The 23,694-nt window shown below is 47.2% G+C and overlaps 2 protein-coding genes across 3 annotated transcripts in view; both read left to right on the forward strand.

Annotated features, from left to right (window-relative positions):
* The first annotated feature begins 1,198 nt into the window (after positions 1-1,198).
* On the forward strand, positions 1,199-6,133 carry SSBP1 (single stranded DNA binding protein 1). The gene is made up of 6 exons (XM_082279981.1): positions 1,199-1,332; positions 2,234-2,294; positions 3,227-3,367; positions 4,004-4,091; positions 4,617-4,705; positions 5,963-6,133. Exons 1-6 carry the CDS (start codon positions 1,309-1,311, stop codon positions 6,007-6,009), a joined length of 450 nt encoding a protein of 149 aa, XP_082136107.1. The 5' UTR covers positions 1,199-1,308; the 3' UTR covers positions 6,010-6,133.
* Positions 6,134-12,756: 6,623 nt separating this feature from the next.
* CREB3L2 (cAMP responsive element binding protein 3 like 2) overlaps positions 12,757-23,694 on the forward strand; it is a 75,098-nt gene continuing 64,160 nt past the window's right edge. For both annotated transcript variants that reach the window (XM_082280268.1, XM_082280269.1), the window contains exon 1: positions 12,757-12,962. In XM_082280268.1, the coding sequence (XP_082136394.1) occupies positions 12,855-12,962 (108 nt within the window). In that variant the 5' untranslated portion in view covers positions 12,757-12,854. The remainder of the gene's footprint in view (positions 12,963-23,694) is intronic.

Consider the following 23,694-nt stretch of genomic DNA (forward strand, 5'->3'; position numbering starts at 1 on the left):
CTGCACAGACCAATGCCCCATATTCTCTCCCTGTCATTTTATTTTTATTGTGGTAGTGGTTTTTTTTTTTGGTTTTTTTTTTGTTCCCCTGTTAGTTATGAGATGTTGGCTGAGAAAAGAATGACTAGCTTGCAAGTGCTGGATCATGGGATTTAAGGTTGTCCTCAGTCCTTTACCTGTTTAATTTCTTGTGTAACTGGTCTTGCTAGAGATGAAGTGTAACTCTGCCATGACAAAAAGATACCATTTTCTCTACTTACTTCCCTCTTTCTTGAGTTGGGCCCTGTTATTGGTGATTTTTGTGGTCTTAACACTTGGGCTGACTGTATCTTTAGAGGGGTGATAGTGGCTGTACAGGGAGACAGCATCTACAGCTGGGCCCTTCTAGGAACAAGTAGGCAGAGACTATGGCAGCCAGTTTTAGCTACACATCAAGAGCCAGGCTGGTTACACAGCAGTCCTGGGGGGCTTGGGCTGCAGCTGGAGTGGCATTTCACTGAGGGGGGACACAGTAGAAAAGGAAATACTTTGAGTTAAGGAGTAAGAGTTGAAGAAAAACATTCTTTCAAATTTAAGCAACAAAACTTTTGTAACTGGGTATGTTTTAGCAGACTAGTTAGTCCCTGATGCCTGACTTGTTTTCTGTCAATCGGAAAGGACTCCCTGGTCAAGGAGGAGGAGACAACTGCAGTGTGTTGGTAGCTGGGTCTGTTCCCATTTCCCTTCCAGTATCTTGCATGTGGTGCAGCTGCCTGCCTGTGAACTGCAGCCTGGGCAATTAGAAAGGGCTTTTTCAGCTTTTTGGAGTTGCCCATGTTAATTGTATTTCGTGTTTGAGATCTCATACACCCTTCTCCCTCTCCCCGCTAACTGTAACTTTGGGGGTCCTTGTCCCTTGTGTGTGTTGGATGGACAGAGCGCTGCACTGTTACGAGGGACAGCGTGAACTTGGTAACTCGGTTATTTCCAGGTTTTACTGGTTTGTTTTATGATGTTGCACATGCTGGCTTTTAACTGGGAGATCGTTTCGTGCGAATAAAGGTTTTATCTTTTTTTAACCGATGATGGAGTGATGAATTTTGTTTTCTCCTTCCCGCCGAGCTCTGGGTCCCCCGTGGGGCGGGTCTCCGCTGCAGGCGCTGCCCGGCCGCTCCTGCCCGTCTCCCCCGGGCCGCGTTTCCGCCCGGAACCTCCGGCCCGTGCCTTTCCTGTTCCGGCCGTCTGCGGGGTCGGCTGCTGGGGCTGGGCCCGGGGCTCCCTGGGGCGCTGCTTCAGCCCTGCTTTTCCCTCCGCAGGCTCGGCGGCAGCATGTGGCGGCGACCGGCGTGGCAGGTAGGGCCGTGCGGGGCCGGGGCGGAACTCGGGCCCGGCCGCCCTCGGGGCGGGGGGGAGAAGCCGCTGCAGCCGCTCTGGCCCCGCCGCGGGGCTGGCGGGGACTCTCCGGGAAGGGCAGCGGCGGACAGAGCCCGGAGCCCTCGCCCGGACAGCGCCGGCTGTGGGGCCGCGGCTGCTGTGCCCCCGCTCCGGCCGTGCGCTGGCTCTGCTTTTGGGGGAAAAGCGTGAGCTCTCCCACGGGCCTAGAACCACATGTTATGGGAAATGAGCCTTACACCCAGTTTCTGCACATGGACCTCTAGCAAAAGTGTTCCTGGGCTTTTTTTCCCCCGCTCTTTCTAGGATGGAATATTTGCTGGCATAAAGGCAGTTCCTTTACTTTTTCCCCACTTGCAGTACTGAGAGTTTTGTGTCCTCGATTTGCCTTGGGAACAAGGGTGTCAGTGCATCCATTCCAATGTGTGGATGTACTTTTTGGGCACACCTGGTTAATCTCTGAAGTAAAGCAGGAAGCTGGTGGAACTATCAGACCTGTTTGGTTCCAAAGACCAAAGCTCTAACAACTATACCACCACAGTACTACAAACCACCTCCCCTCCTACTTATGTATTACAGAAAAAACAGTAGTTACTGCATGTCCCAAAAATAATTGCTGGAGGTATACCTTTGGAGCACCCTTCTTTCTCGGCACCTTTTTAACCTTGATTTAACCAGACATTCTTAAACAATCTTATTAGCTCATTTGGCTGAATAGATTTCTTTCCTCAGTTTTCCCATTAGTTACATAAAAGAACATACTTGCAGAACCTCTGCAAGTGTTCCAAAAATGAGGTGTAAAGGCTTGTGAATGCTGTTCATAGTTTGTGTGGTGCAAACTCGCATTTCTCTGTTCGTTCAGGTGCTACGCCAGTTTGTAAGACATGACTCTGATATGGCTACCTCATTGGTACTTGAAAGATGTAAGTAGCTCCTGACGTGCAACTTAGTTGTTTCTCACTGTGCTTATCTCAGTTTTAGAACATCTGAAATAGGGCAGGAGAGAAGCAGCTAGGAATGGTAGCTCCTCAGTGTAGCAGCTAAGAATGTGTTGTTTCAAGCACACAGGCTCTTGAGTGGCTTCCTGTCTGGTCTCTGCAGGAGAAGGTGAGATCAAGCAGCACTTTAGGGGGAAAAGAAAAAAGCCCTGATGAGGATTACCATCTGTAAAGGGCAGGTAGTTGTACTTCATCTGTGGCAGTGGTTTGGGTCTGCTGTTGTCATGGTTTCTAACACCTGTCTTCAGGTGCCTTGTGTGCTTGTTTCTCAGACTCCTGGGTCCCTGGGGGACTTGTGTGGGTGCTGCTGCCCCAGCAGGATTTGCTGCAGGTGTACTTCAGCCTTCACTATTCACTTCACATGCTCATTGTGCACAAGGGATGCCTCCCTGACCTCTTCCAGTTCTCCTTGAACATGGAGAAAGGATAAACTGTGTCTGCCTAGGCCTGGTACCTGTGTAGAAACAAATGGCTCTCTCATTCAGAGGATGGAGTGTAATACTGCAACTTTGTTTCAAAGATACTGCTATGCATTTTATTGTTATTGTTATGAAACAAATAAAAGTCAAGATAAGTAAATGCAAATTAGCCTCAAGTGATACATGGATGTGTCTGTGAAAAAGAACAGAATAAAGAACCTTTGGCTTTAAAGTAGGTTATATCATAGTAATAATAATGACAGTACAGACACAGTCAACCACCTGCTGGGGCCTGAAAAAGCCAAAAGTCACAAGAGCTTGAAAAGTGGTTAGGAGGATCAGGAAGTTGTAATCCTGGCCCTTGACAAAAGCTGCTGATTTGCAGCTTGCCATGATTAGCAGTTCACCTGTATGTGTGTTTGGTCTCTCTTGTTTCAGCCATGAATCGTGTTCAGCTGCTTGGTCGGGTTGGACAGGACCCTATCATGAGGCAAGTGGAAGGAAAAAATCCTGTTACCATATTTTCCCTGGCAACCAATGAGATGTGGCGGACAGGAGATGGTGAAGTGAGCCAGGGAGGTGAGTCCGCATGAGCAACATGTCCTAGGTCACCGCTGCATGGCCAGCAGCATCATGCTTGCAAATCTCTGGGGTGCAGGAAAGTTCCTTTGAGGTCAGCAGAGATGCTGCTGCATTTGTGTGCCTTACTGATCCCCAGCAGCATATACTGATGAGAGATCTGCAGTTGACCTTCCTCAGTAGGAGAGGAGTGTTGAGTGGGCAGTTTGTCACTAGTGGGGTTTGTCAGAGGCATAGCAGGTTCTGTACTCTTACTTGTCTTTCAAGATGAGGAAGATAAAGAAAAGATAATTTTCTCATTGATTCTGTCATCAGTTTGCATCTACAGATGTGTCATATTCTCTAATTTCTAGTCAAAGTGGAGTGTCTGACAGGGGGAAAAAAAATAAGAGCCTGAGCACTGTCTTCCAGGAAAAGTGATGACTTGGTTTGAACTGTGCTTCTGCACAAGATTTTGTTTGGACACAGATGAGTGGAACATGTCGTTCTGGAGTGAAGTGGGAGATGGAGTGCTAGTATATGTCTGTTTTCAAATCACTTCTCATCATTTGAGAATACCAATGTGTTGAAACTAATTTCTGTGTCTTGTGTCACAAAGAGGATTTGGCATCCAGCTCTGTTGTTTCTGTTCCTTAGGTGATATCAGTCAGAAGACGACATGGCACAGGATCTCTGTCTTCAGACCAGGCCTCAGGGATGTCACCTATCAGTATGTGAGGAAGGGGTAAGTGAATAACAAATGTGGTTGAGGATTTAATGCCTTAATAATGGATTAGTGTAATAATTATGGTGGCCAGGAACTATACAAAGATACAGGTGCTGTAAAACAAGTTAGCAGACCTGCTACAAACAACTGATACAAAAGCCTGTGTACTCTGAATCAGATTCTGAATTCAGCCTTTTCATCAGGAACTGTAGTAATAAGACAAGGAATGGGCTCAAAGTGAAAGAGGGGAAATTTAGGTTAGATATATGGATTTAGGTTAGATACACGCCTTACTGTCAGGGTAGTGAGGCACTGAAGCAGGCTGCCTAGAGAAGCTGTGGATACCCCATCTCTGGAAGTGTTCAAAAGTCAGGCTGGATGGGGCTTTGGGCAGCCTTGATCCAGTGGATGGTATTCCTGCCCATGGCCAGGGGGTTGGAACTATACAGTCTTTAAGGTCCCATTTCAACCCAAACCATTCTGTGATTCTAGATACAGGGTGGAAAACTGCAGCACCAAAATCAAATTCTTGTTTTTTTCCAGCTCTCGAATCTTTGTTGAAGGAAAAATAGATTATGGTGAATATACAGATAAGAACAATGTGAGGCGACAGGCCACAACAATTATAGCAGGTAAGGAGCAAAGCACCAAGGTGCCCCTTGCCCTTTTAAAACGGAAAGGGGTGGAGGACCTCTGGACTAGAGCTTGGTTTGTCTTCAGCCTCAGCATCCACAGTCAAGGATTTTGAGAGAATGGGTAGTGTGTACCAGTAGATTTTCTCTGGCACTGCTTGTGAACACACAGAAAATGAGAGAATGCTGTTGCAAACTGTTGGTGTCATATGCTTATGCCAGTTGGTGCAGGAGGCAGACACTGAGTGTTTTAAGAACACTGGTGTATAGTGCTGCAGGTCAGGCAGATTCCTTTTCTAAGCACAATCTGTTTAGAAGCTTTGTCTCAGTTTGCCAGAATTTTTTTATTCCTGTTGGAGACTGGAGATGTCACCATTAAGGACCTCAGAAAGATGTGCAGATAACTTGATGGAGAACTTAGAAACACTTTGTTCTGATAGCCAGGAGTGGTAAGAACACAGAATGGATGAGGAGTAGACTTGTGCCTTGGATAAACACAACAGAGAACTAGGAAACTCAACTTTTCCCAGAGCATTTAAATAGCCTGAGCATCCTACATCTTTATTGTGGATAGAGCTGCTACTGTGTTGCTTTTGAGTGAGGGGTAAATTAATTGGGTAGTAGAGCAAACATTTCTGTTACACAAGTATGTCTGAAAAAAGTAGGACAGAGGGAAAGGGGGGGGGGGGGGGAAAGGAAAAAGAACAGCCATAGTCCTGGAGGCTGTTTCTGTAGCCTCTTTAAAAGCTAGCAGTGCTATAAATTACTGGAGGGGAGAAGCAATTCCCTTTTTTAATTAGTGTTCTCCTAATGGTTTCTTGTTGAAAAGGCCCAGTCTCAAGATGCTTTAGAAGTTTGTGAGGTTTGATGCAATGGGAGCTTCCTATAGTCTGTAGGCTGTTGGCATGGGTAGTGCAGACTGAAAATGACAAAAAGGAAATAAGCTGTAACTGATAAAGATTGTACTCAAAGAATTAAACCATTATTTTAAAATGTTTCCAGTGTCTTTGACTGTTCAGCAGCTTTTCATCAGCTTTAGCACACTTGTTTCATAGTAGCCACCTTGAATTGTCTGCTTTCAGGGCAGGTAGAGAAAGAACCCTGTATTGGACACTGTTTTGTTTTATGAACTATTATTCTGTTCCAAAATCCACATCTTAGCAGCTTATTTTAACACAAATAGCTGGTCTTCGTGGTGTGAAGGCTTGCAACAGGGCAAAACAATCCTCAAGATTAACTTTTAAAATTTCTTTTCAGATAATGTGATTTTTCTGAGTGATGGCTCGGTGAGAGACAAGGTGTGATGTCCGTAGTGCTTGGACCCAGGCCATTTCATTCCTTTGGTTTTTCAGTGCTTCATAATTCTGTAATCACAGATATTGCTGTAGTTTCATTAAGAAATAAATAAAATGTTTGTTACCTAGAGGGTACTTGTGTGTTTTGTTTTCCCATGCGCTTTCTCTCTGTTATCATTGTTTGGATTCCTTTCTTTTTTGCTGTTAAAGGAAAAGTATTCCAGGCAGCTGTATCAATTCTTGAGCTGATGAATATATAAATGGGAGTCACTCTTCACATCTTCAGCCATTTTCAAACCTTCTGTCTCTCGCTGCCTTAATCTCTCTCCTGTCTTGCACAGCCTGACAGCCTGATCTCACTCACTGTTGACATGCCTCCTCTGTTCTGTGGGTTTCATTCCCTGTTTTTCCTTCACTAAGCCAGTTGGACAGTAGGTTTAAAGCAGAGCCATTGGTCTTAACTAGTGCTGAGCTGGAGATTTGTCACAGACCCAGAGAAGGCCTCCTGTGCATTTGCATCTGCCCCTCTGCTGATCCCAGCAGTTGAGCAAACCAGGTGTTGTCTTCCACCAAACCCTGCTTCGGTCTTGGTTTTTATGGCATTTGGCGTCGGATGACATCAGCATTCCCATCCAGTCCCTCCTTAGAGTGCTGTACCCGTGGTTTGCCATCAGGAGGAGCTGGAGGAGCGACTGCCTTGGCTGTGCCTTTGGGGACTCGTGTGAAAAACATTCCGGGGCCGGGATTCTCGGAGTGGGGGTGGCGCTTGTTTCACGTTTTGTTGTCAGAGTGAGAATTACTTAGTATTATTGGTGAGAGGTTGCACAACTAAAAGGTGTTTAGTTCTACTACATGAAAAAGAGACAGTAAAATTCCCACTGTAATATGACATGATGTGAACAGGGAAAGAAAAATGTTAGCGGTGACAATTTCCTGCCTTCAGAGCTGGTGGGATTTTGTATCTCATCTCTCTCTGAGCCCAAGGCAGAACACATTTAATAGTCTTTGCAGCTCTTTCCCCTACAGAATTTTTGGGCGTTTTTTTTATGCCCTGTGAACACTGTCTTTACTAAGAAAAACTTCAATTCTTTCAATTTAGTAGCTATTTCTGGTTGAAGTTAAAGCTCTAGCAATTATCCAGGTCCCTGGCACTGGCATACTGGGGTGTTAGATGTACTTCAAATGCTCAGCTACTTCAGTGGGTTGTTATCCACAGGAGATTGTGGTGTCCTTTTAAATAGGAAGTCCTGACTTTAATTCCTTTAACTACTGGTTTAATCTGAGCCTGGTGTACTGCTGGCAGAATTGTGATGGTGCTCTTGCACAGCAGTGATCTAACTACAGTTTGTGCTTGGTCCACACAAATTTTTCCTGTTTGCTGAAAGCTGGGGTTTGTCTTGAGCTTTCTGCTAGGAGGCCTTGAGCAAATGTGCTGAGCTTCTTTTCATTCAGTGGTCACCTTGTTTGTACTCTGCTGTGCTGGTGGAGCTCATGGCAGTGTCTGTTTTGGAGCCTGGGAGCTGCCTTTCTACTCCAAACTCAGAGCAGAAGCGGCAGCAAGGATTCCCTTCCCCACCACCTGGAGTGGCCTGAACTGCCAGAACTCTGCAACTGCTGAATGGCTCCTGCTAATCTCTGCTCCTGGCTCAAGGTGGAGACAGCAGAGCTAGCACAAGATATAGGACTGGGTGCCAGCAAGGAAAAATATTTGCTCAAGAACTTTGTATTCTTGCCCTTCCAGTTCTATTTAAAGTAGCTAGTACCCTTTTAAAGATTGACCTGCTTCAAAGACAACACACACTGACTTTGGGCACACACTGGAAGCAGTGTGCTGAATGTTCATCACACCTTGGCAGTAGGGTAGGTTTTCCCAAATGGTTCTGCACTGCCTTAGTTACAGCAAAAATAACCAGTGGCAAAGGCTTGCTGTGTGTTCATCTCTTATGTCTGCTCTGCTGCTCTGGGGCAAAGTTAATCTGTAACTAAGTCATTTTTAGTTATGAGAAAATCCTGTGTGAGATCAGCATTCCTATAGCATCTGGTTGGTTTTGGGGTTTTTTTTTATGGATAGGTACTTGGTCTGTGAGGAAACGGAATGGAAATGGTATGACCTGAGTGAAATACAGTGATTCCTTGTTTATAACTAGGCAAGGAGTGTTTTCCCACACTGTCCACTGGAAAATGGCATTCTGCTTTTGCTTGTCTGTTAGCATCTTGTGTAAACCTGATGAGGCAAACCCTGATTGCTTGCATCAACCAGGATATTTAGAAGTGTTTGACCTTAACAAGGAATTTTATTTTATGTATTTATGGAGATAATTGGAAAAGATAAATACGGGTGACTTCTTTTTAAAATGTCAGCATGTTCAACAAGTACTTGGAGCGTTTCTGAACAGCTCTGAGGCAGAGCTATCCTGGTCTGCAAGGCAGCTCCACGGCACTCAGTTATTTCTGCCAGCCTGGTGTAAGGTGCAGGAAACAGTCTTCTCTGCTTGTTTTTGTGGATGGTTTGAGGAAGACACCATGGCACTGTGCCTGTGTCACACAGCAAAGAGCGCTTTCAACTTTAATTCTCATTAATCTGCAGAAATTGCTCTGTCTGCAGAAATTAGGAGTTGTGAAAGAGAAGTAAGAGAAGATACTTCAAATCAAGTCCCTCTTGTTACCCTCTGTGTCCTAAGGGGTTGGGGGCACTGTGTCTGTGTTCCCAAATACAGGTCACGCTTCAGTTCAAGACCAGCACTGCCTGTGGGAGGCTGGTGAAAGCCCCTGCAGAGGGGCAGGAGTTGCAAAGGCAGGAAAGCTGAATTGGAGCTTAGAGAAGCCCCTGGGTACAAGAGCAAAGAAGGTTCTGGTAAAGGGAGCCTGTATTTCTGTCAGTATACCAATTATGTGGGTTTAGTAACAGGCTGTCTTCAGGGCTGGCTATCCCACTATTTTCATGTGTCAGAAAAGGAATAAAATGCCAGGATTGTGGGAAGAAAACTTTACTATTCTCAAGCTCACCTTCTATTTTTAACTCTGAAATTTTTGTGGTGGAAGCCTTTTTGCCAAGTAACTGAGCGTGTCTGAATGTACAAACTAAGACTTGGTGTCTGTTTATCTTGGCAGTGGTGAGCTCCTCAGCACAGCAGTGTGATTTAAATCTCATTTACACAAGGAATTTGCTTTGTTAGTGCATTGCCAGATACTGGGTAGTGCAAGTAAATTCTTTGCACAACACTCAAAGAAATAACTTTCACAGGGTTTCTCCCGAGACATCCTCTTGTGGGAAACGTGTCAGCATGTGTGAGATTTCTTTCTTCTGCTTGTTGCTTAGTCCCATGTAAAAAATTCAGCTCATTATCATACCTGGCTATTTCACAAAAATCTCCAGTAACTACTGTGATTAGAAATTGATTGCTGGTTTATTCTGTATATTCTTAGTCCTGAAAACACTTTAAGAGGTGCTGAATTTGTTGAAGAGATCTCTAACTGTGGCTGTCTTCTGTTGCTTTCAACGGGTAAGATTTTTATTGGTAGCTGGTCAGAAACCTGGCAATTTTCATCCTGTGGGCTCTGTTGCTATTTGTTCTTTTCTTGCTGCTTGCTTTCTCAAACTGATTTGAACAGAGTGGCTGTAGAAAATGGGTGGTTATCTTGATCCTGGTTGTCACAAGTCAGAAAAATGTCACCTGTAAATATTTAATGAACCTTTGTGCAGCTGACCCGATCAAGAACTGAGTAATGATGTGGTTGTAGGAGTTGTGGCTGCTGTAACCCGGATCTGCAAGGAGAAAGAGAGCACCTTTCCTTTGCCAGGCTTTGTATTGTTGATTGCTTTGCTCTTTGATATTTTAAGTAAGTGGTGTTTGTTTGGAGCTCTGCATTACCAGCCTCTTCTTTCTTAGCTGGTTAGGTTTGCTGTGTAGGTTTTCTGTGTGGGCTTTCTGGTCCTTGCAGAAAGGGGACAGAATTCTCTGTAAACAAAAGCTGAGATCTCCTCTTCCCTGTCTGTGCAGACAATAACTCCCCACCCTTTTATCTTCTTGTAGATTTTTGGTCAATTTTTGTACTCTCCCCCTGTGCTGCAAAGTGAGTTCAAACCCAGCTCAAAAGACTGTGGTGAGGAAAGGGTCTTACACAAAAGCAGAAATCAAAAATGCTCTCAGAATTACATGAGTTGGAACTTAAAAGTACTATTATACCTGCTCTAAGAGGAAAGTAATGAAGCATGGAGAAACAGCCTAGATTTTCAACAGGCTGGTAACTGTTGAAATCCACAATTTAAATCCTCCAAGCAGTGTGGGAAAAAGTTAGGATAGCTGTGTTTGTATCATGTTCTTGCTGGCTTTGTGGTGCTTTCCCCAGTGCCTTATTTCTGGTGTAGTGTTGGTCTGTGGGCAGCAACATGTGACACATTAGACTGCTGTCCCATGATGTATCAGCACACTGAATAATTAATATTCTCTGGAAAGGATTAGTTTCCTCCACTTTTGTCTCTTCCTTCTTGGCACCCTGTATGTGCTGCCAATCTCTAGCTGAAACTTGCCTTTACAGATTTTCTTTCCCAAGAAGAACTGGTGCTGCAGCACAAACACATCAGTGTGGTCTGTATGCTGTTGGTTGCCACCATGCAAAGCAAATTGGTCACATTTCCTCACAAAGTCTCAGGTAATTGTTTCAGAGATGTTGAAGCTCAAAAATGACATGTAGCCTCGAACTAATTTTAATAATGTCTAGTTACCAGTATTGTGTTTTATATTTATATTATAGCCCGAGAAATGGATAGTTTTGTGTGTCAAAATATTTCAGTGGCCAAAGAAGTCTTCCAGGATGCTTATGAATCCTCAGCAGCTCTGTGTCCCACAGCAGCAGCTGTGCTTCAGTACCAATGATAAAGAGAGAGCTCCTGGGAAAGTGCAGAGGGGAGAGGGACACAACTTTATATGGTGCAGGAAGAGTGGAAACCACTGGGAAAAGCAGCATGCTGTTTACCCAGGGTGCCTGAATTTGTATGAGTGCTTTACCCAAGGGGGAATGTGAGAAGTATAACTTCTCACATAAATAAATATTTCTGCCTGAGAAATGTGTTAGGGTGAGAAAGTTCAGCCCAGTACTCTTGGTCAAATACCAGTCCTTGGGAGCCCCTTGTTCTCATCACGCTCAGCAAAGGAAGCTGCAGTCAGTCAGCACCACCTTCTTCTAAGGTGGCTTTCATTTTGTTGGTTTACAAAGCAAACATGGGCTTCCCTTTAGACTTCTCATATGGGCAAAACATTAATTTAGTGCCCCAGCCCCAAGAAATTATCTAGTCACAGCAGTGATTTTAGAAAGCACAAATCTCAGCCAGCAGGGTGATGGAGAGCCTTTGGTTAAAGGGATTATCACAAGGCCGTAAAAGCTTTGAAAGGAAGAACACATCCAATGAAAACACGGAGGCTCCTGGATAAGGAACTGACCTTTAAAAATTTCACAATCTGCATCTCTGCACCGGCACAATGGAATGGCTTTGATAACAGTGCCTGGCAATGACAGCAGAAAAGAAGTTTGTACCTCTGGTTGGGCTTGCCAAAGTGGACGGTAGCAATTCAGGCACTGGTAACTTGGCTTTAGGTTTGGCTTTAGCTGTTTTCTGTGCTGCTGAAGGCAAATCTCACACTGACTTCTTTTCCAATGACTCAAAATAACTAATCTTTGCAGAAGATCTTTGATTAGGGCAGTTAGAGGTTTTTCCTTCACATTCTTACCAAAACAGTGTAACTTTTGTTACACTTTTATTTTTTTTCCCTCATCAAACACCAGCAGTTTAATAAATTTTAAAGGAACAAACCTGGTGCAATCATCATTATTTTTCCTCTTTTTGTTGCTGAGGGCTGGGAGCTCCTTCTGGCTTTGTTTTCCTCAGAGGGCTAGTCTGGGCTCTCGAGTGAGGACTGGATCACTCGTGCTGCACACGTGCTGGCTCCGTCAGTGGATGGAAGTGGCTGTCACAAGAGCTGATGCCTAAAGGCAGGTCTAGGAGAGAGAGAGAAGACACACGAGGAGGTCCAGTTATGGTTCCTGCTCAAGGCAGCCTGGAAGTGTCAATTAAGTGTTGAACTGACCCGACAGCGCCCGGCCGTGCCTGAGCTCCGGGAGCTGCAGAGAAGCACTGAGGAATGCCCAGCTTTTTGAATCCTTAATACTTGGTAACTTCTTATTTTTAAAGAACAATGGAATGTCAGTGTTGCCCCGGCTTGGCAGGAACACAAGTCTTAAAATACCAGCATTTCCCGTTGCCTGTGATTATTTTTGCTTCCGGTTGATGAGCGCTCTGGGACCGATCTGAGACAGGCACCAGCGTCCCCGGTGCGGCTGCTCGGAGCTGTGCAGTTCTGGTTTTCACAAGGTGCGTTCTGACCCGCGCCTGCCCGCTCTCTCCCGGGCGCGGTGCCGGGGCAGCCCCGCTTCCCTCCCTGAGGGCGGGGCGGGGCGGGGCGCCGCGCGCCGGCCGCAGTCTTGTCGCTGTCCCATTGGCTGACGCGCCCGCCGCTCCGCCGCGCCATTGGCCGCGCGCGCCCCGCCCGCATTCCGCGGCCGGAGCCTCCCGGGGCCCGCGCGCCCATTGGCCCGCGCCCGGCGGCCGCCCGCGCTGCTCGCCCCCGATTGGCGGGCGGGGGGGCGGGGGCGGGGCGGGGGCGCGGCGCGCAGCTGGCGGGGGTGACCCGCCCGCCGCCCGCGCGCTGCCGCCGGCTGAGGGGACGCGCCGGGGCGGGAGCGAGCGCGCGTCTCCGCGGCGCGGGGGAGCGGCGGGGGCAGGGTCCGGCAGCGGGGCGGCGGACGGACGGACGGACAGACCGACCGACGGGCCGGCGGGGGTGCCTGCGGCCGCCATGGAGGTGTGCGAGAGCGGCGGGGAGCAGCCGCCGCTGCTGCACTGGGACCGCAAGCTGAGCGAGCTGTGCGAGCCCGCAGACCCCGAGACGCTGCTGAGCCGCACGGTGAGGAGCGGCGGGGGCGGGCGGCGGCTCCCGGCGGCGCCGGGAGGCCGGGGGTGGGATGGCTGAGGCGCCGCCGTGGGCTGCCGCGTTTCGGGGGCCGTGGCAGGGTTCCTCGGGCTCCCCGTGGGCCGGGGTGTCCCCGCGGGCGCCAGGGTCGGCGCCGGGCGGGTTCTGGCCAACAGGTGCTCCCCGCGTCCCTCGCCGCGACTGCCGCCCCTCCGGGGCTGCTCCCCCGAGGGCCGAGATGTCCTGGGGCAGGCCTTGGGGTCCCTTCTGCGCCGGGAGTCTCAACTCCCGCCCCTCCGAGCCTGGCGGTAACCGGGGTCCCGCAGCCCCCGCTCCGTCCGTCGCCGCTTCCCCCCGCCCGGCCCGGGCTCCCTCTGCGCCCTCGGCGTTGCCACTTCCCCCGGGCGACCCCTCAGGAGTCGCCGGCCACGTCTTCTGCCAGACGAGAGCCGTCCCGCTTCCCAAGAGCAGGAAGGAAGTGACACACGTTTCGATGGTTTTGTTGTTTATTTTTTGGCTTGAATCCCCATATTTTGGCTTGTGCAAAACGCACAGTTCGGACAGTTCCGAAGAAATGTGTCTTGTTATCTCTGCTCCGTTGGTTCGCTGTTACTCGGGAGGCTTCTCGCAAGCACAGAGAGATACACGAATATAAACCCACATAGGTGCAAATCCCAAGTGGAAGAGTGCCGGAGCACCTTGGGACAGCAGCATGGGAGAGTCCTCCAGTCCCCTGCTGGTGCGAGGCTCAGGGCAGCCACGCTTGGTGTGGTTGTCGAGCACGTGCTTGGATGGAGACCCAAGAGGAGCATGGTGGTGGTGACTGGCATGTGGCAGTGCTTGGATGAAGACCCAAGAGGAGCATGGTGGTGGTGACTGGGATGTGGCAGTGCTTGGATGGAGACTCAAGAGGAGCATGGTGGTGGTGACTGGGATGAGCAGTGCTTGGATGGAGACCCAAGAGGAGCATGGTGGTGGTGACTGGCATGTGGCAGTGCTTGGATGGAGACCCAAGAGGAGCATGGTGGTGGTGACTGGGATGTGGCAGTGCTTGGATGGAGACTCAAGAGGAGTATGGTGGTAGTGACTGGCATGTGGCAGTGCTTGGATGGAGACCCAAGAGGAGCATGGTGGTGGTGACTGGGATGAGCAGTGCTTGGATGGAGACCCAAGAGGAGCATGGTGGTGGTGACTGGGATGAGCAGTGCTTGGATGGAGACCCAAGAGGAGCATGGTGGTGGTGACTGGGATGTGGCAGTGCTTGGATGGAGACTCAAGAGGAGTATGGTGGTAGTGACTGGCATGTGGCAGTGCTTGGATGGAGACCCAAGAGGAGCATGGTGGTGGTGACTGGGATGTGGCAGTGCCTGAGGGACGGCGCTTGGCAGGGGCTGCCATGTGCTCTGCATTTCTTCCTTGCACCAAAGAGGGTGATGTGCAAATACAGCCCCAGAGTGAGGGGCCCAGCTCTTCACGGGAGCAGTGGTGATCCCATGGCCACTGCCTCCGTGCAGATCTTGGCATTAGTCTTGTAAGGCAAACAAGGAAAACCTTATTTGTTGTGTGTGGCAGTGCTAGTCTTACTGATCCGGGATCGCGTCTTTCACAAGCTCCAAGCCTCGTTCCAGCAGGAAGCAAGCCTGCTGCACGCGTGACGGTCTTTAAACAGTGTTTGGCTTCTTTGTCGTTGAAAGTCTTGGGCTTTCTTGCGCAATGTGTATCATCTGGTAGATCCGGGGAAAAGCAATCATGTTACGGTGGCTTGGGCTTTTTAAAGAGCCAGGAGGAGCACTTAACAATGGAAAGCTCTTCCCTCAAACAGCTGTTTTCTTGTGGTTTTGTTGTTTTTTTTTTTTTTTCTTTATCAATAGGAATGTTGTGAGTGAAATGAGGGGCTCTTTGGAGAGTGTTCCCCTTCAGATTTTACAGCTGTGCTGGCATACTTCCTCTTGCTCTGTTTGGAGACTTGTGATGAGAATGGAGTTGCCACTCTTAACTTTTGTTTTCTTACTTAGTGTTCTCGTATCTTCTTTAATTAGTGCCCCAAAGGAGATTTTACACTTGGGCTAGAACTTGTGGCCACAGTGACATGGATATGTGTCTTTTCTGCCCTATTTCAAGGAGTCTGAGAATTGAGTTTGATAAAGAAAACATGCTGTTTGTCTGGTGGGTGGAAATGGGATGCTTTTCCCTTTTCTGTTTTCAAGTTTTATTGGGGATTTTCAGCTTTAAATGCTATGATGATGAGCATTTTGTAAGGGGCATAGCTGGATCTGCAAAATTTTGGGCTGTGATGATCTTTGTTGGCAGTAACACTAACATTGATTTGTTTGTGTTGCTGTCTTGTTTGATTGGGTCTTTTTAGGAGTTTAAGATTTCTTGGGAGACCCTCTTGAAGCCAAATAAAAAGTGTGAAATCAATTTCTCTTTTTGGTTGTTCTTGGAATTCTTCTGAAATAAGTTTCAGAAATAAAAGCCCAAGCAAATGCTATAAAGTAGGTATAGTGACATATTGCAATCTTTAAAGAAGAAAAAAAGGTTTATGAAATTAACAGCCTTTAAAGTGAAAAAACCCCACACTTCTGCCTGTTGAACTTTTTCTTTTGTGAGTGTGCTCTGCCATGTGGAGGAAAATACTGAGCTTGATACCATGAAACACAAGTTCTCTATTTACCTCTGGCCAAAACTTCATAGAATTACTTGAAAAACCCAAAACAAACGAACAGGCTCTCTGGATGAAACATCTGTTCTTCTCCTGGGTTATACTTTCCATCTGGGAGGACTGGTTTGACCCAGTTACTGTGCTGTGTTTATAAACTTACTGCAGGGTCTTTTTGAAAAGATTGGGATGATGAGGAAACCCTCCTGTGCTCCCCCTGCAGAAGTGCCCCTGCCCTGTGCTGTCTGTCACCCTCACAGCCAAGAAACACATGTCCTACTGCATCTTCTGGTCTTCACACACTCCCGAGGTGTCCCTTAGCTAGATGTGCAGGTCTGCTATCCAAGGAAACTATGGGCTTAGGAAAGGTCTCTGGGACAGTCACGCAGCCCTAGGAGTGTGAGCTGGACTGGCAAGGGGGCGGAGGGAGAAGATGATGATGAAGATGATGGTGATGATGACTGAGGGGAGCGCTCACAATAGGAAGAAGAATCAATGTCGTTCCACAGTCAGACCTACCTGTGTGTACAGACTGGTGAGGGTGAGAATTCCGTGCCAACTGCCTTTTGTGTATTTTAAATTAAAATTTAACCTTTCTACGACCAGAAAGGCTGTTCCCAGCTCTTGTTGATTTGAACCTAGCAGACAAGTGTGAAAGTATGCATACACTTAAAAAGTCGACCTCTATTTTAAACTGTTCCAGCTTGCCTTAATTACCAGGGTTGAAATCCAACCTCCTGGGGATTTACATTTCTCTTTAACAGCTGATGATTTCACCAGTGCCTGGAGCTGTGTGAGGAGCCGTTCCCTCACTCCACTGGTGCTGTCAGTAATATCATCAGCTGTACCTGGAGAAAGTGGGGCCTCGAGGAGCTCAGCTCTACTATTGGCAGGTAGCAATCCTTGAGGTGGCTCATTGAAGTCTTCACCTGGATGCCAGATAGCTTTATAGCAGTTATTTTTCCAGAGTGGTTTAGTTTCCCATGGAAGAAAAGGCCGAAAGATTTCCTAGAGGCGTGTTCATGGTATGTGTCACATGTCTGCATTATATAATCTTCATCTGTGCTGTAGCTTGTTGTGACTGTGTTGGTAGTGCCATGTGCTGGCACTGTGCAAGGCAGTGTTATTATTATTATTTTTAGTGTTATTATTGTTATTCTTTGCTTTTTCCTGGTGGTCAAACAGAAGGCAAACACAACACCTGCCACTGCCCAAGGGGAGAAGGAGCGTGGCCAGGTGGCAAAACCTCCAGCTTCTTGCTGCTGCTGTTACTTTCCATAACACACAGGTGGGCTTGAAGTGGGAGAACTCTGCTGGAGGCCGTGGGACTGTGCTGGAATTGATCTGTGGTTGGACATGGCCCAGCTGGGACTGTGTTTTCTGTGACGAGTGCCAGATCTGGTGCAGATGGATGAGTCTGACAAACATGCTGTGAAATGCCAACTACCTGTCCCATTGCTGGATGGGGGCTGAAAGGCAGATGGTTCTTAGGAGCCTTTGGCATTTAAAACCTCTTTATGTAATACTGAGGAGGCAGTTTTATTTTTCCCTTCCATTTTCATGGCTATTTTAACACATTGGCTGCTGTTTCCAGATGGTAGCAAAATGCAGCTGAATGTAGGCATGGATGTGATCTTGGCATGGCAGATGTAGAACTGCAGCTGCCCTACAGGTACATGGGGACAGCAACTGGCTTAGATTTAGGACTAAATTCCTAGATGTCGTGTCCTGGATGTCTGCATGAGTGGTTAACTGGAAGATGACTAAAAATGCTAAATAGCCCAAATGGTTTATTTGTTAAAGAGCCTGACTATTGGAACTTGGAAGTCATGAAGAAATTGAAATTAGTGAACTGTCACATTGCTGCTGCTGTTGTCTGAATGGTGTTTGAGCCCTGTGATCCTGTTTCCATGTCGCTGGCGATGCTTTGGGCATCAGCTCAACCCAGCTCAACCCTGGGACCAAGGGTGTAATGTAGGTTGGCATGAGAGGAGGACGCTTCCCAGGCCCCAGCTACCAAGTTTCTGTCTCCCTGTGAAAGCAAAACCAAAGGTGAATGTTAATGCTCAGGGTTGTGATTGTCATCTAAGATGAGCTCGGGAAACTCTGAGCTGGCCTTCTTTCCTCCCCATTACAAACCTCTGAACCTCACTGGCGCTTGCGTGGTAACTCATTTCCTCTGCCGAAAAAACGATGGTTGCTGTTACTTTGTGTTTCTAATGACTTCTGCAGGAAAGCTGCCTCTGGATGAGCTGCCAGGGAGTGCCTTGAGCTTTCGGAGTACGGCAGTCGTTATTTTAAATGGATGACAGTGTTGGATTTTTACAATCTGTGTGTATTTAACTGAAAGCTGCGGTTACTGTGGCGGGTATGGATGTGGAGCTGGCTGTAACTTATGGTGTGGTGGCTGCATTTAGCTCCCTGGTGTCAATATAGTTGGATCCAACTTTTGTTTCATTTTGGTAGGGGGAGAGCTACTTCATTTATTTGCACATGGGGTTTGGTCTGTTGCCCACAAACCATGAAGCTGACATTCCTCATTCTTTCTTCTCTATACACCTGCAGCTGACTTTATGTAAAATATTTGTACAGTTAGTACTTGCAAAGATTTTTCCAAAATTGCAGTAAAGAGGGGAAATGAGAAAGTTAGATTTTTAAATAGTTGTATACAGATCTCATACAAAGCAGTAGTGTTAAATTTTGTCAATGACTTTCCATATCAATAAAAAAGTCAACATCACAACTGCTGAACAGCAAAATTAGTTGTATGCGGTACCTTGCACTGAAAACCATTTCTCCTCCTCATTTTCTTCCCAAATTGAAATAAGAAAACTATTCCAGTTTGCCAAGAGACATGTCACATACTTGTAATGGGTCTAACTGATCTACAGTTCCTCTAAAAGCTGAGATAAACACAAGTAGGGGACTTTGAAACTTTACCCTGCTGTTTCCTGGCAGTTAAAATTAGAAAAATGGGGCTATTGAGTTGCTGGCTGTAACTGTATAGTGAAGTGCTTGATCTGCAGTGAAGACAGGAGCTGGAAAAAATGTTAGTCTGTCCTGGGACTGACTTCGAAGCGTGGTAGATAGGAATGAGCCAGCATTTAATGTACAAACCCATTCTTTATTCTTTTTCCTAATGGACGTGACTGATGTGCACTGTCCTCTGTAAATGTTTCCTTTGGAAAGCCAGCCCTTACACATGGAGCAGGTTGTGCACGATAGTGGGGGTAAAGGAATTTCACTTATGGTGTTACCAGACAGGGCTTTCCTGTGTCTGGAGTTGTTCAGCTTATCTACAGGGCTGGTGGGAACTTGTGCTCTTTGCAGGTCTTTGTTTGTAATGTGAAGAGTCCCTTCTTAGCTGGGATTAAGTGAGTTTCCCCTATCTTGGGATGGGGACAAGTTTTTATTAAAGCAGTCTCGCTTTTTGGGATTGTCTGTGTCTATGGAGGAGGCCAGTGTGTGCTGTGCCGTGCTGGCTACTTCTCCCTCCACAGAGCTGGGAGCTCTGTCACTGTGGGCTCATTTTCTCTTGGTCCCTCAGCTAACAAGGTCCCTCCGAGATGCTTGGCTGTTGCTTTGAAGACAGTGTCCTTTGAAAGTAGCCCCCATCTCTGACAAGGGAAGTTTTCTTGCTGGCTTTGCGCTTGCAGATAGGTGCTGCTTTTTTGTGCTGTATCCAAATGTTGGTTATCAGGCCGTGCTGTCCTTACTGCTGTTTGTACACCTTCCTCCCTGCATTCCCAAAAGCTGTTTTCCAGTCACTTTGTAATACTTGATTTAAGCATCCATCATCTGTATCCTGTGTCTTGGGCTGCTTCTCTCGCTTTTGGAGAAGGATAATTTTGTGGGTGAGACGTTAGCAATTATTGATAGGTGAAATTGCTGTCAGATACAGAGTGTCTGACCTGCCTCAGTGGTGTTTGCCACAAGCTGCATTGGCTGCTGACCCTGAGCTTACAAGGTCCCCCTTTAACTCCTCTTAAATTCTCTAGAGCAGCTTGCTTTTTCCAAGAGGAATAGGTTCCTGGTGGGTACCTTAGGGGTGCTCTCACAGTAGAGCTCTTTGTCTGTGTTTTCAGGAGGGTACATTTTTTTCATGCTGTTGCTCCCTATTCATCTCTCTCGGAATCATGGAGATGCCTTTTGGCTGTGTTTTTTGTGGGTGACAAGACCTGACAGTGCAGTTCTGCACCTGGATGTAACCACAGGCTGTTGTGGCAGCTGGCTGGGAGCTCATCCAGTTTTAAAATGATTTTTTTTTTTGCCAGAAAGTACCTTTCAGGGATATCAGTTCCCTGACACAGATTGCCCTGTAGCAGCCCAGGTACTGATGCTGACATGAAAGGGCAGATAGGAATATTTGGCTGGGGAGGGGGCAGTGGAACTGCATTTTGAGCTAAAGGAATGTGCAGTGGGAATAGTCAGAGTAGATTTATGAGTTGTGCTTAGATGTAAGCCTGATGTGTGCATGTGTATATTTATTTGACACCAGTAGACAATTATTTGGAAAAGAACAGGGTTTGCCTGGAACAGGTATTTGTTCAAGGATAAATAGGAAAAAGGGTTGTTTGAGAAGGATGTGGATCTGTAGCAGAAAAATAGGCAGACCTGATATTCAAGGAAGCACTGGTGTTGGATTGGTCCATGGTCCCACCACCCCTCCATGATGTCAAGTGCTGGTGCAAAGTGGAGGCTGTCTTGGATGCTAAATTATTTTTCTTTCATAAAAGTGAAAGGAATGGCATGCAAAGAATAAGCTTGTCTTAGGGCCACAATTTTGCTGGCAAATATGTTTCCCTTTCACCTCACTGAAGTGAGTAATATGCAGTAAAGAAGACAGGTGAAAAATGGTGGGGTTTAACGAGGCGTAGCTGAGGTGGACATTCAGCCTGAGATGCTGAACTTTTCAGAGCAGGGACTTTTTCCTCATTCTTTCTGTCTGTGAGGTGTCAAACACAGATCACAACTGCAGGAAAGAAAGTCACTGGGTTGAGTTGGATCAGTGCTAAATGTGTGCAGGAAGGGTACAAATACTCCAAATAATGAGCATTCCCTCTCCAGAGGGTGGGTAGGGAAGTGGAGAAGGCAATGTGAAATAATAAAGTGTGGTTAAATGGAATAGACCTTAATGGCTAGAGCTGTCCCCATAGGTGCCATCCATCCAAATGTGGAGCTGAATGCTGCCAGTAACCTCTCTGTGCCTTCTCTGTGTCTTGGAAACAACTACCTTTTTTTTTTTTTTTTTTTTTTTTTTTTCATCTGCTGCTAACTGGCTTTCAATCTTCTGTATGTGATCTGGCTCTGCTGTTGCGACAGGCACAAATTTAATGGAAGAACGTGACACCCACTTCATCTCTCTGCTCTTTGCCAAAGACAAACATTCCTCTGCAGCCGTGCTGGGGCTGGCTTTGTCCTTTCATACAATTTGTCAGTCATATGGGGTGAGAAACAGAGACCAGGCTGCTCTGATAACCTCTTAGGGAGCTCTGGGTGTCTTAGGGAGCTTCAGGCCTCCTTCCTTGCCAAATTGGAATTGTCCTGAGCAGCAATGCAGGGCAGAAGTGAGTTGGTGCTGGTGGAGGCTTCTCCCCTGTAGTTCCTGATTGGCTTCAGTGGCTCACCTGGAGCTGGGCTCACTGCTGTCCTGCAGCTCTGCTGGGACAAGCCCTGGCTGTTTGGTGACCCTACAGCGCTCATCTCCGAGCTCTTGTTGCAGCTGAAGTTTCCTGAAGAGGTAAGGAGTGTGCTTTTTGGGGTGAGATGGGCTGATCTCCATTAGACAGGAAGAAAGTCATTTGCCCTTGTTCTGCACCAGAGGTATTGAGTGCTGCCCCTAACTTTGGATGTGAGCAGAGTCCTCAGCTGTGGTAGAATTCTTTGAAGCACATGGTGGCTTGTGAAGCAAGAAAAGCATCTTTCATTTGCTGAGATTTGGAGTGCCCAGTCTAATTTCTCTTCTCCAAAGTTTGGATGCTGCGATGTGAAGGTCTGTCAAAAAGACTGGAAAAAGAGTCAGGCTCTTTACACCACAGCATGACAGGAGGGTGAGAGGAAATGGACATCAGCAGAAGTGAGAGATGTTCAGACTCGTAAGGAAAAAGGGCTTCATGGTGAGGATAACTGAGCACTGGAGAGAGAGCTGCCCTGGGAGACTGCACCACCTCCTTCCTTAGAAGTTTTTAGGACCTGACTGGATAAAGGCCTGAGTAAACTGGTCTTCGGTTAGTGCTGGCCCTGTTTGGGCAGAAAGCTGAGCTGGAGACAACCTGAGCCCCATTCCAGCTGGCGCTGTGCTGTCATTCCTTTCACAGCAGTCTGGACTCAAGGCACTGACCTGCTCAGATTTAGATAGGGCACTGCTGGGCAGCAGACTTGTTTGTCTATGCTACCTCATACCTGTGTTATTTCCTTTTGTGGGTAACCCTGAAACTGTGGGTGTGGGAAGAGACCACCTCATGGGGTAGCTCACATGAGTAGCATGGAGAGGTTTTCTAGACCTAAAACTTGAAAAACACTCAACAAAAAAAACCCCAATCCCCAAACTCCCCCAAATTCAATACTTGAATACCAAGCAGATTTCTTGTCCTTCATCTCAACAGCAAATTTTGTGCACAAGAGAATGCTTATCCCAAGGCTGCTTTTTTTCCTAGTCTTCTGTAGGTTCTTTTGTTGGCTTCAGTAATCCGCCTGCCGTGTTTTGATTTTATGGGGGTTATCTGAAGACATGTGTGTTCTCATTTATGGAGCCTCTGGTACCCACAAGAGAGATTTGTGTATGTGTAGAACCAAAACTCAGGAGCAGCAGAGAACTGATCTTCTCCCCCGGATTTTCTCACTGCCAAAGCAGTGATGGCAGGGTTGCCTTAGGAAGCTTGTGGTATTACGGACACGGTGATGCCTTCAGGAGGAGCCAAGACTAAGAACTTAGAACTAAGACTGCAGTATTTTTTGCAGCCAGACACCTGGCTTTCTGGAATCTGTCCTGGCTAGCAAAGGATGAAGACTGAGGGAAAATATGATGTCTGAACTCTCCACTTTCATAACTCCTACTATGAGGCAGCGGCTGACTTTCTGCAAAACATCTGTCTTTCTCATCATGGGTGTAACTGGCCTCGTCATCAGCACTGATGGTATGTCTTGTTTGAGCTCCTTGGTGCTGCAGCTCCCTTCCCCTCCTCCTCTGTGCCTCCCCCCTGCGCAGCTGGGTGTGTGACTCAGGCCTGGGACTGGTGTGGGGTTTCAGGCAGGCTGGTAAGATATATTTTTCAGAAAACAGGCATCAAGCAGAAGGGTTTTTTTAAGAAAAGGAAAAGAAAAGCAAGACGATCCTGCCTACATATGGCTCTAATGCCTTGTGTGCTCCCTGGTGAAGTGCTACAGGGAGTGAGGGCTCTCTGGGGATATCCATCATGGTTGGCTGTGAGCCATCTGCCCTTTCTCTCACTGGGAAGCATTTCCTCCTTGCCTCTCCAGATGGATGCCTGTGTGTCTGGCTGACCCCTTCTGTCACAGCACTCCTGAAGGGGCTCACTGGGAGAGGGCAAGAGCTGGCAGCTGCAGGAGGGCTCCAGATGTGCGTGGGTGCTGCTCCCTCGGGATCCCCAGCTGGCTCACTCCGCCGGCTGCTGGAAGGCACCGCTCAGGTGTGACTACCTGCAGAAACAGGCATGGCAGGAATGAGCTTTGGCACTATTTTTAAGGCATGAGCTTTCAGGATGCAAAATTTGTCTCCTCCTCGAGCCTTAGTGCTTTTGCAGTTCTTTTTCAGTTCAGCTTGTGTGCTCCTCCTGGCTTTCAGTGGATGCTGTTGCTTGCCAGAAGGACTGAAAGCGAAAAAGTAGTATTTTGTACTTGCCCAGGGTGACTTGTGACTTTTCACTTGGTTGTACTAATTCAGAGCAAAATTATCAGAAGAGTGCTTCGGGGAGTCTGCTCTATGGCTTGGGAATGCTTCCCTATTGCCATTGTTTGTCTGTTGGGTTGCTAGAAATATGTTAGAAAAACCACAGGGAAAAGATGAACTTAATTTATGTTGCTGGTTTTTTTCCCAACTACAAACAT

This window comes from Coloeus monedula, assembly GCF_965178545.1.
Source record: "Coloeus monedula genome assembly, chromosome: 4".
Taxonomy (NCBI): Eukaryota; Metazoa; Chordata; class Aves; order Passeriformes; family Corvidae; genus Coloeus; species Coloeus monedula.

Bases quoted from the DNA above. Each gene is read 5' to 3' on its own strand.
- SSBP1 (XM_082279981.1), top strand. From the start codon at position 1,309: ATGTGGCGGCGACCGGCGTGGCAG. The intron at 1,333-2,233 runs GTAGGGCCGTGC...CTGTTCGTTCAG, and splicing joins GGCGGCGACCGGCGTGGCAG to GTGCTACGCCAGTTTGTAAG. The intron at 3,368-4,003 runs GTGAGTCCGCAT...TCTGTTCCTTAG, and splicing joins TGGTGAAGTGAGCCAGGGAG to GTGATATCAGTCAGAAGACG.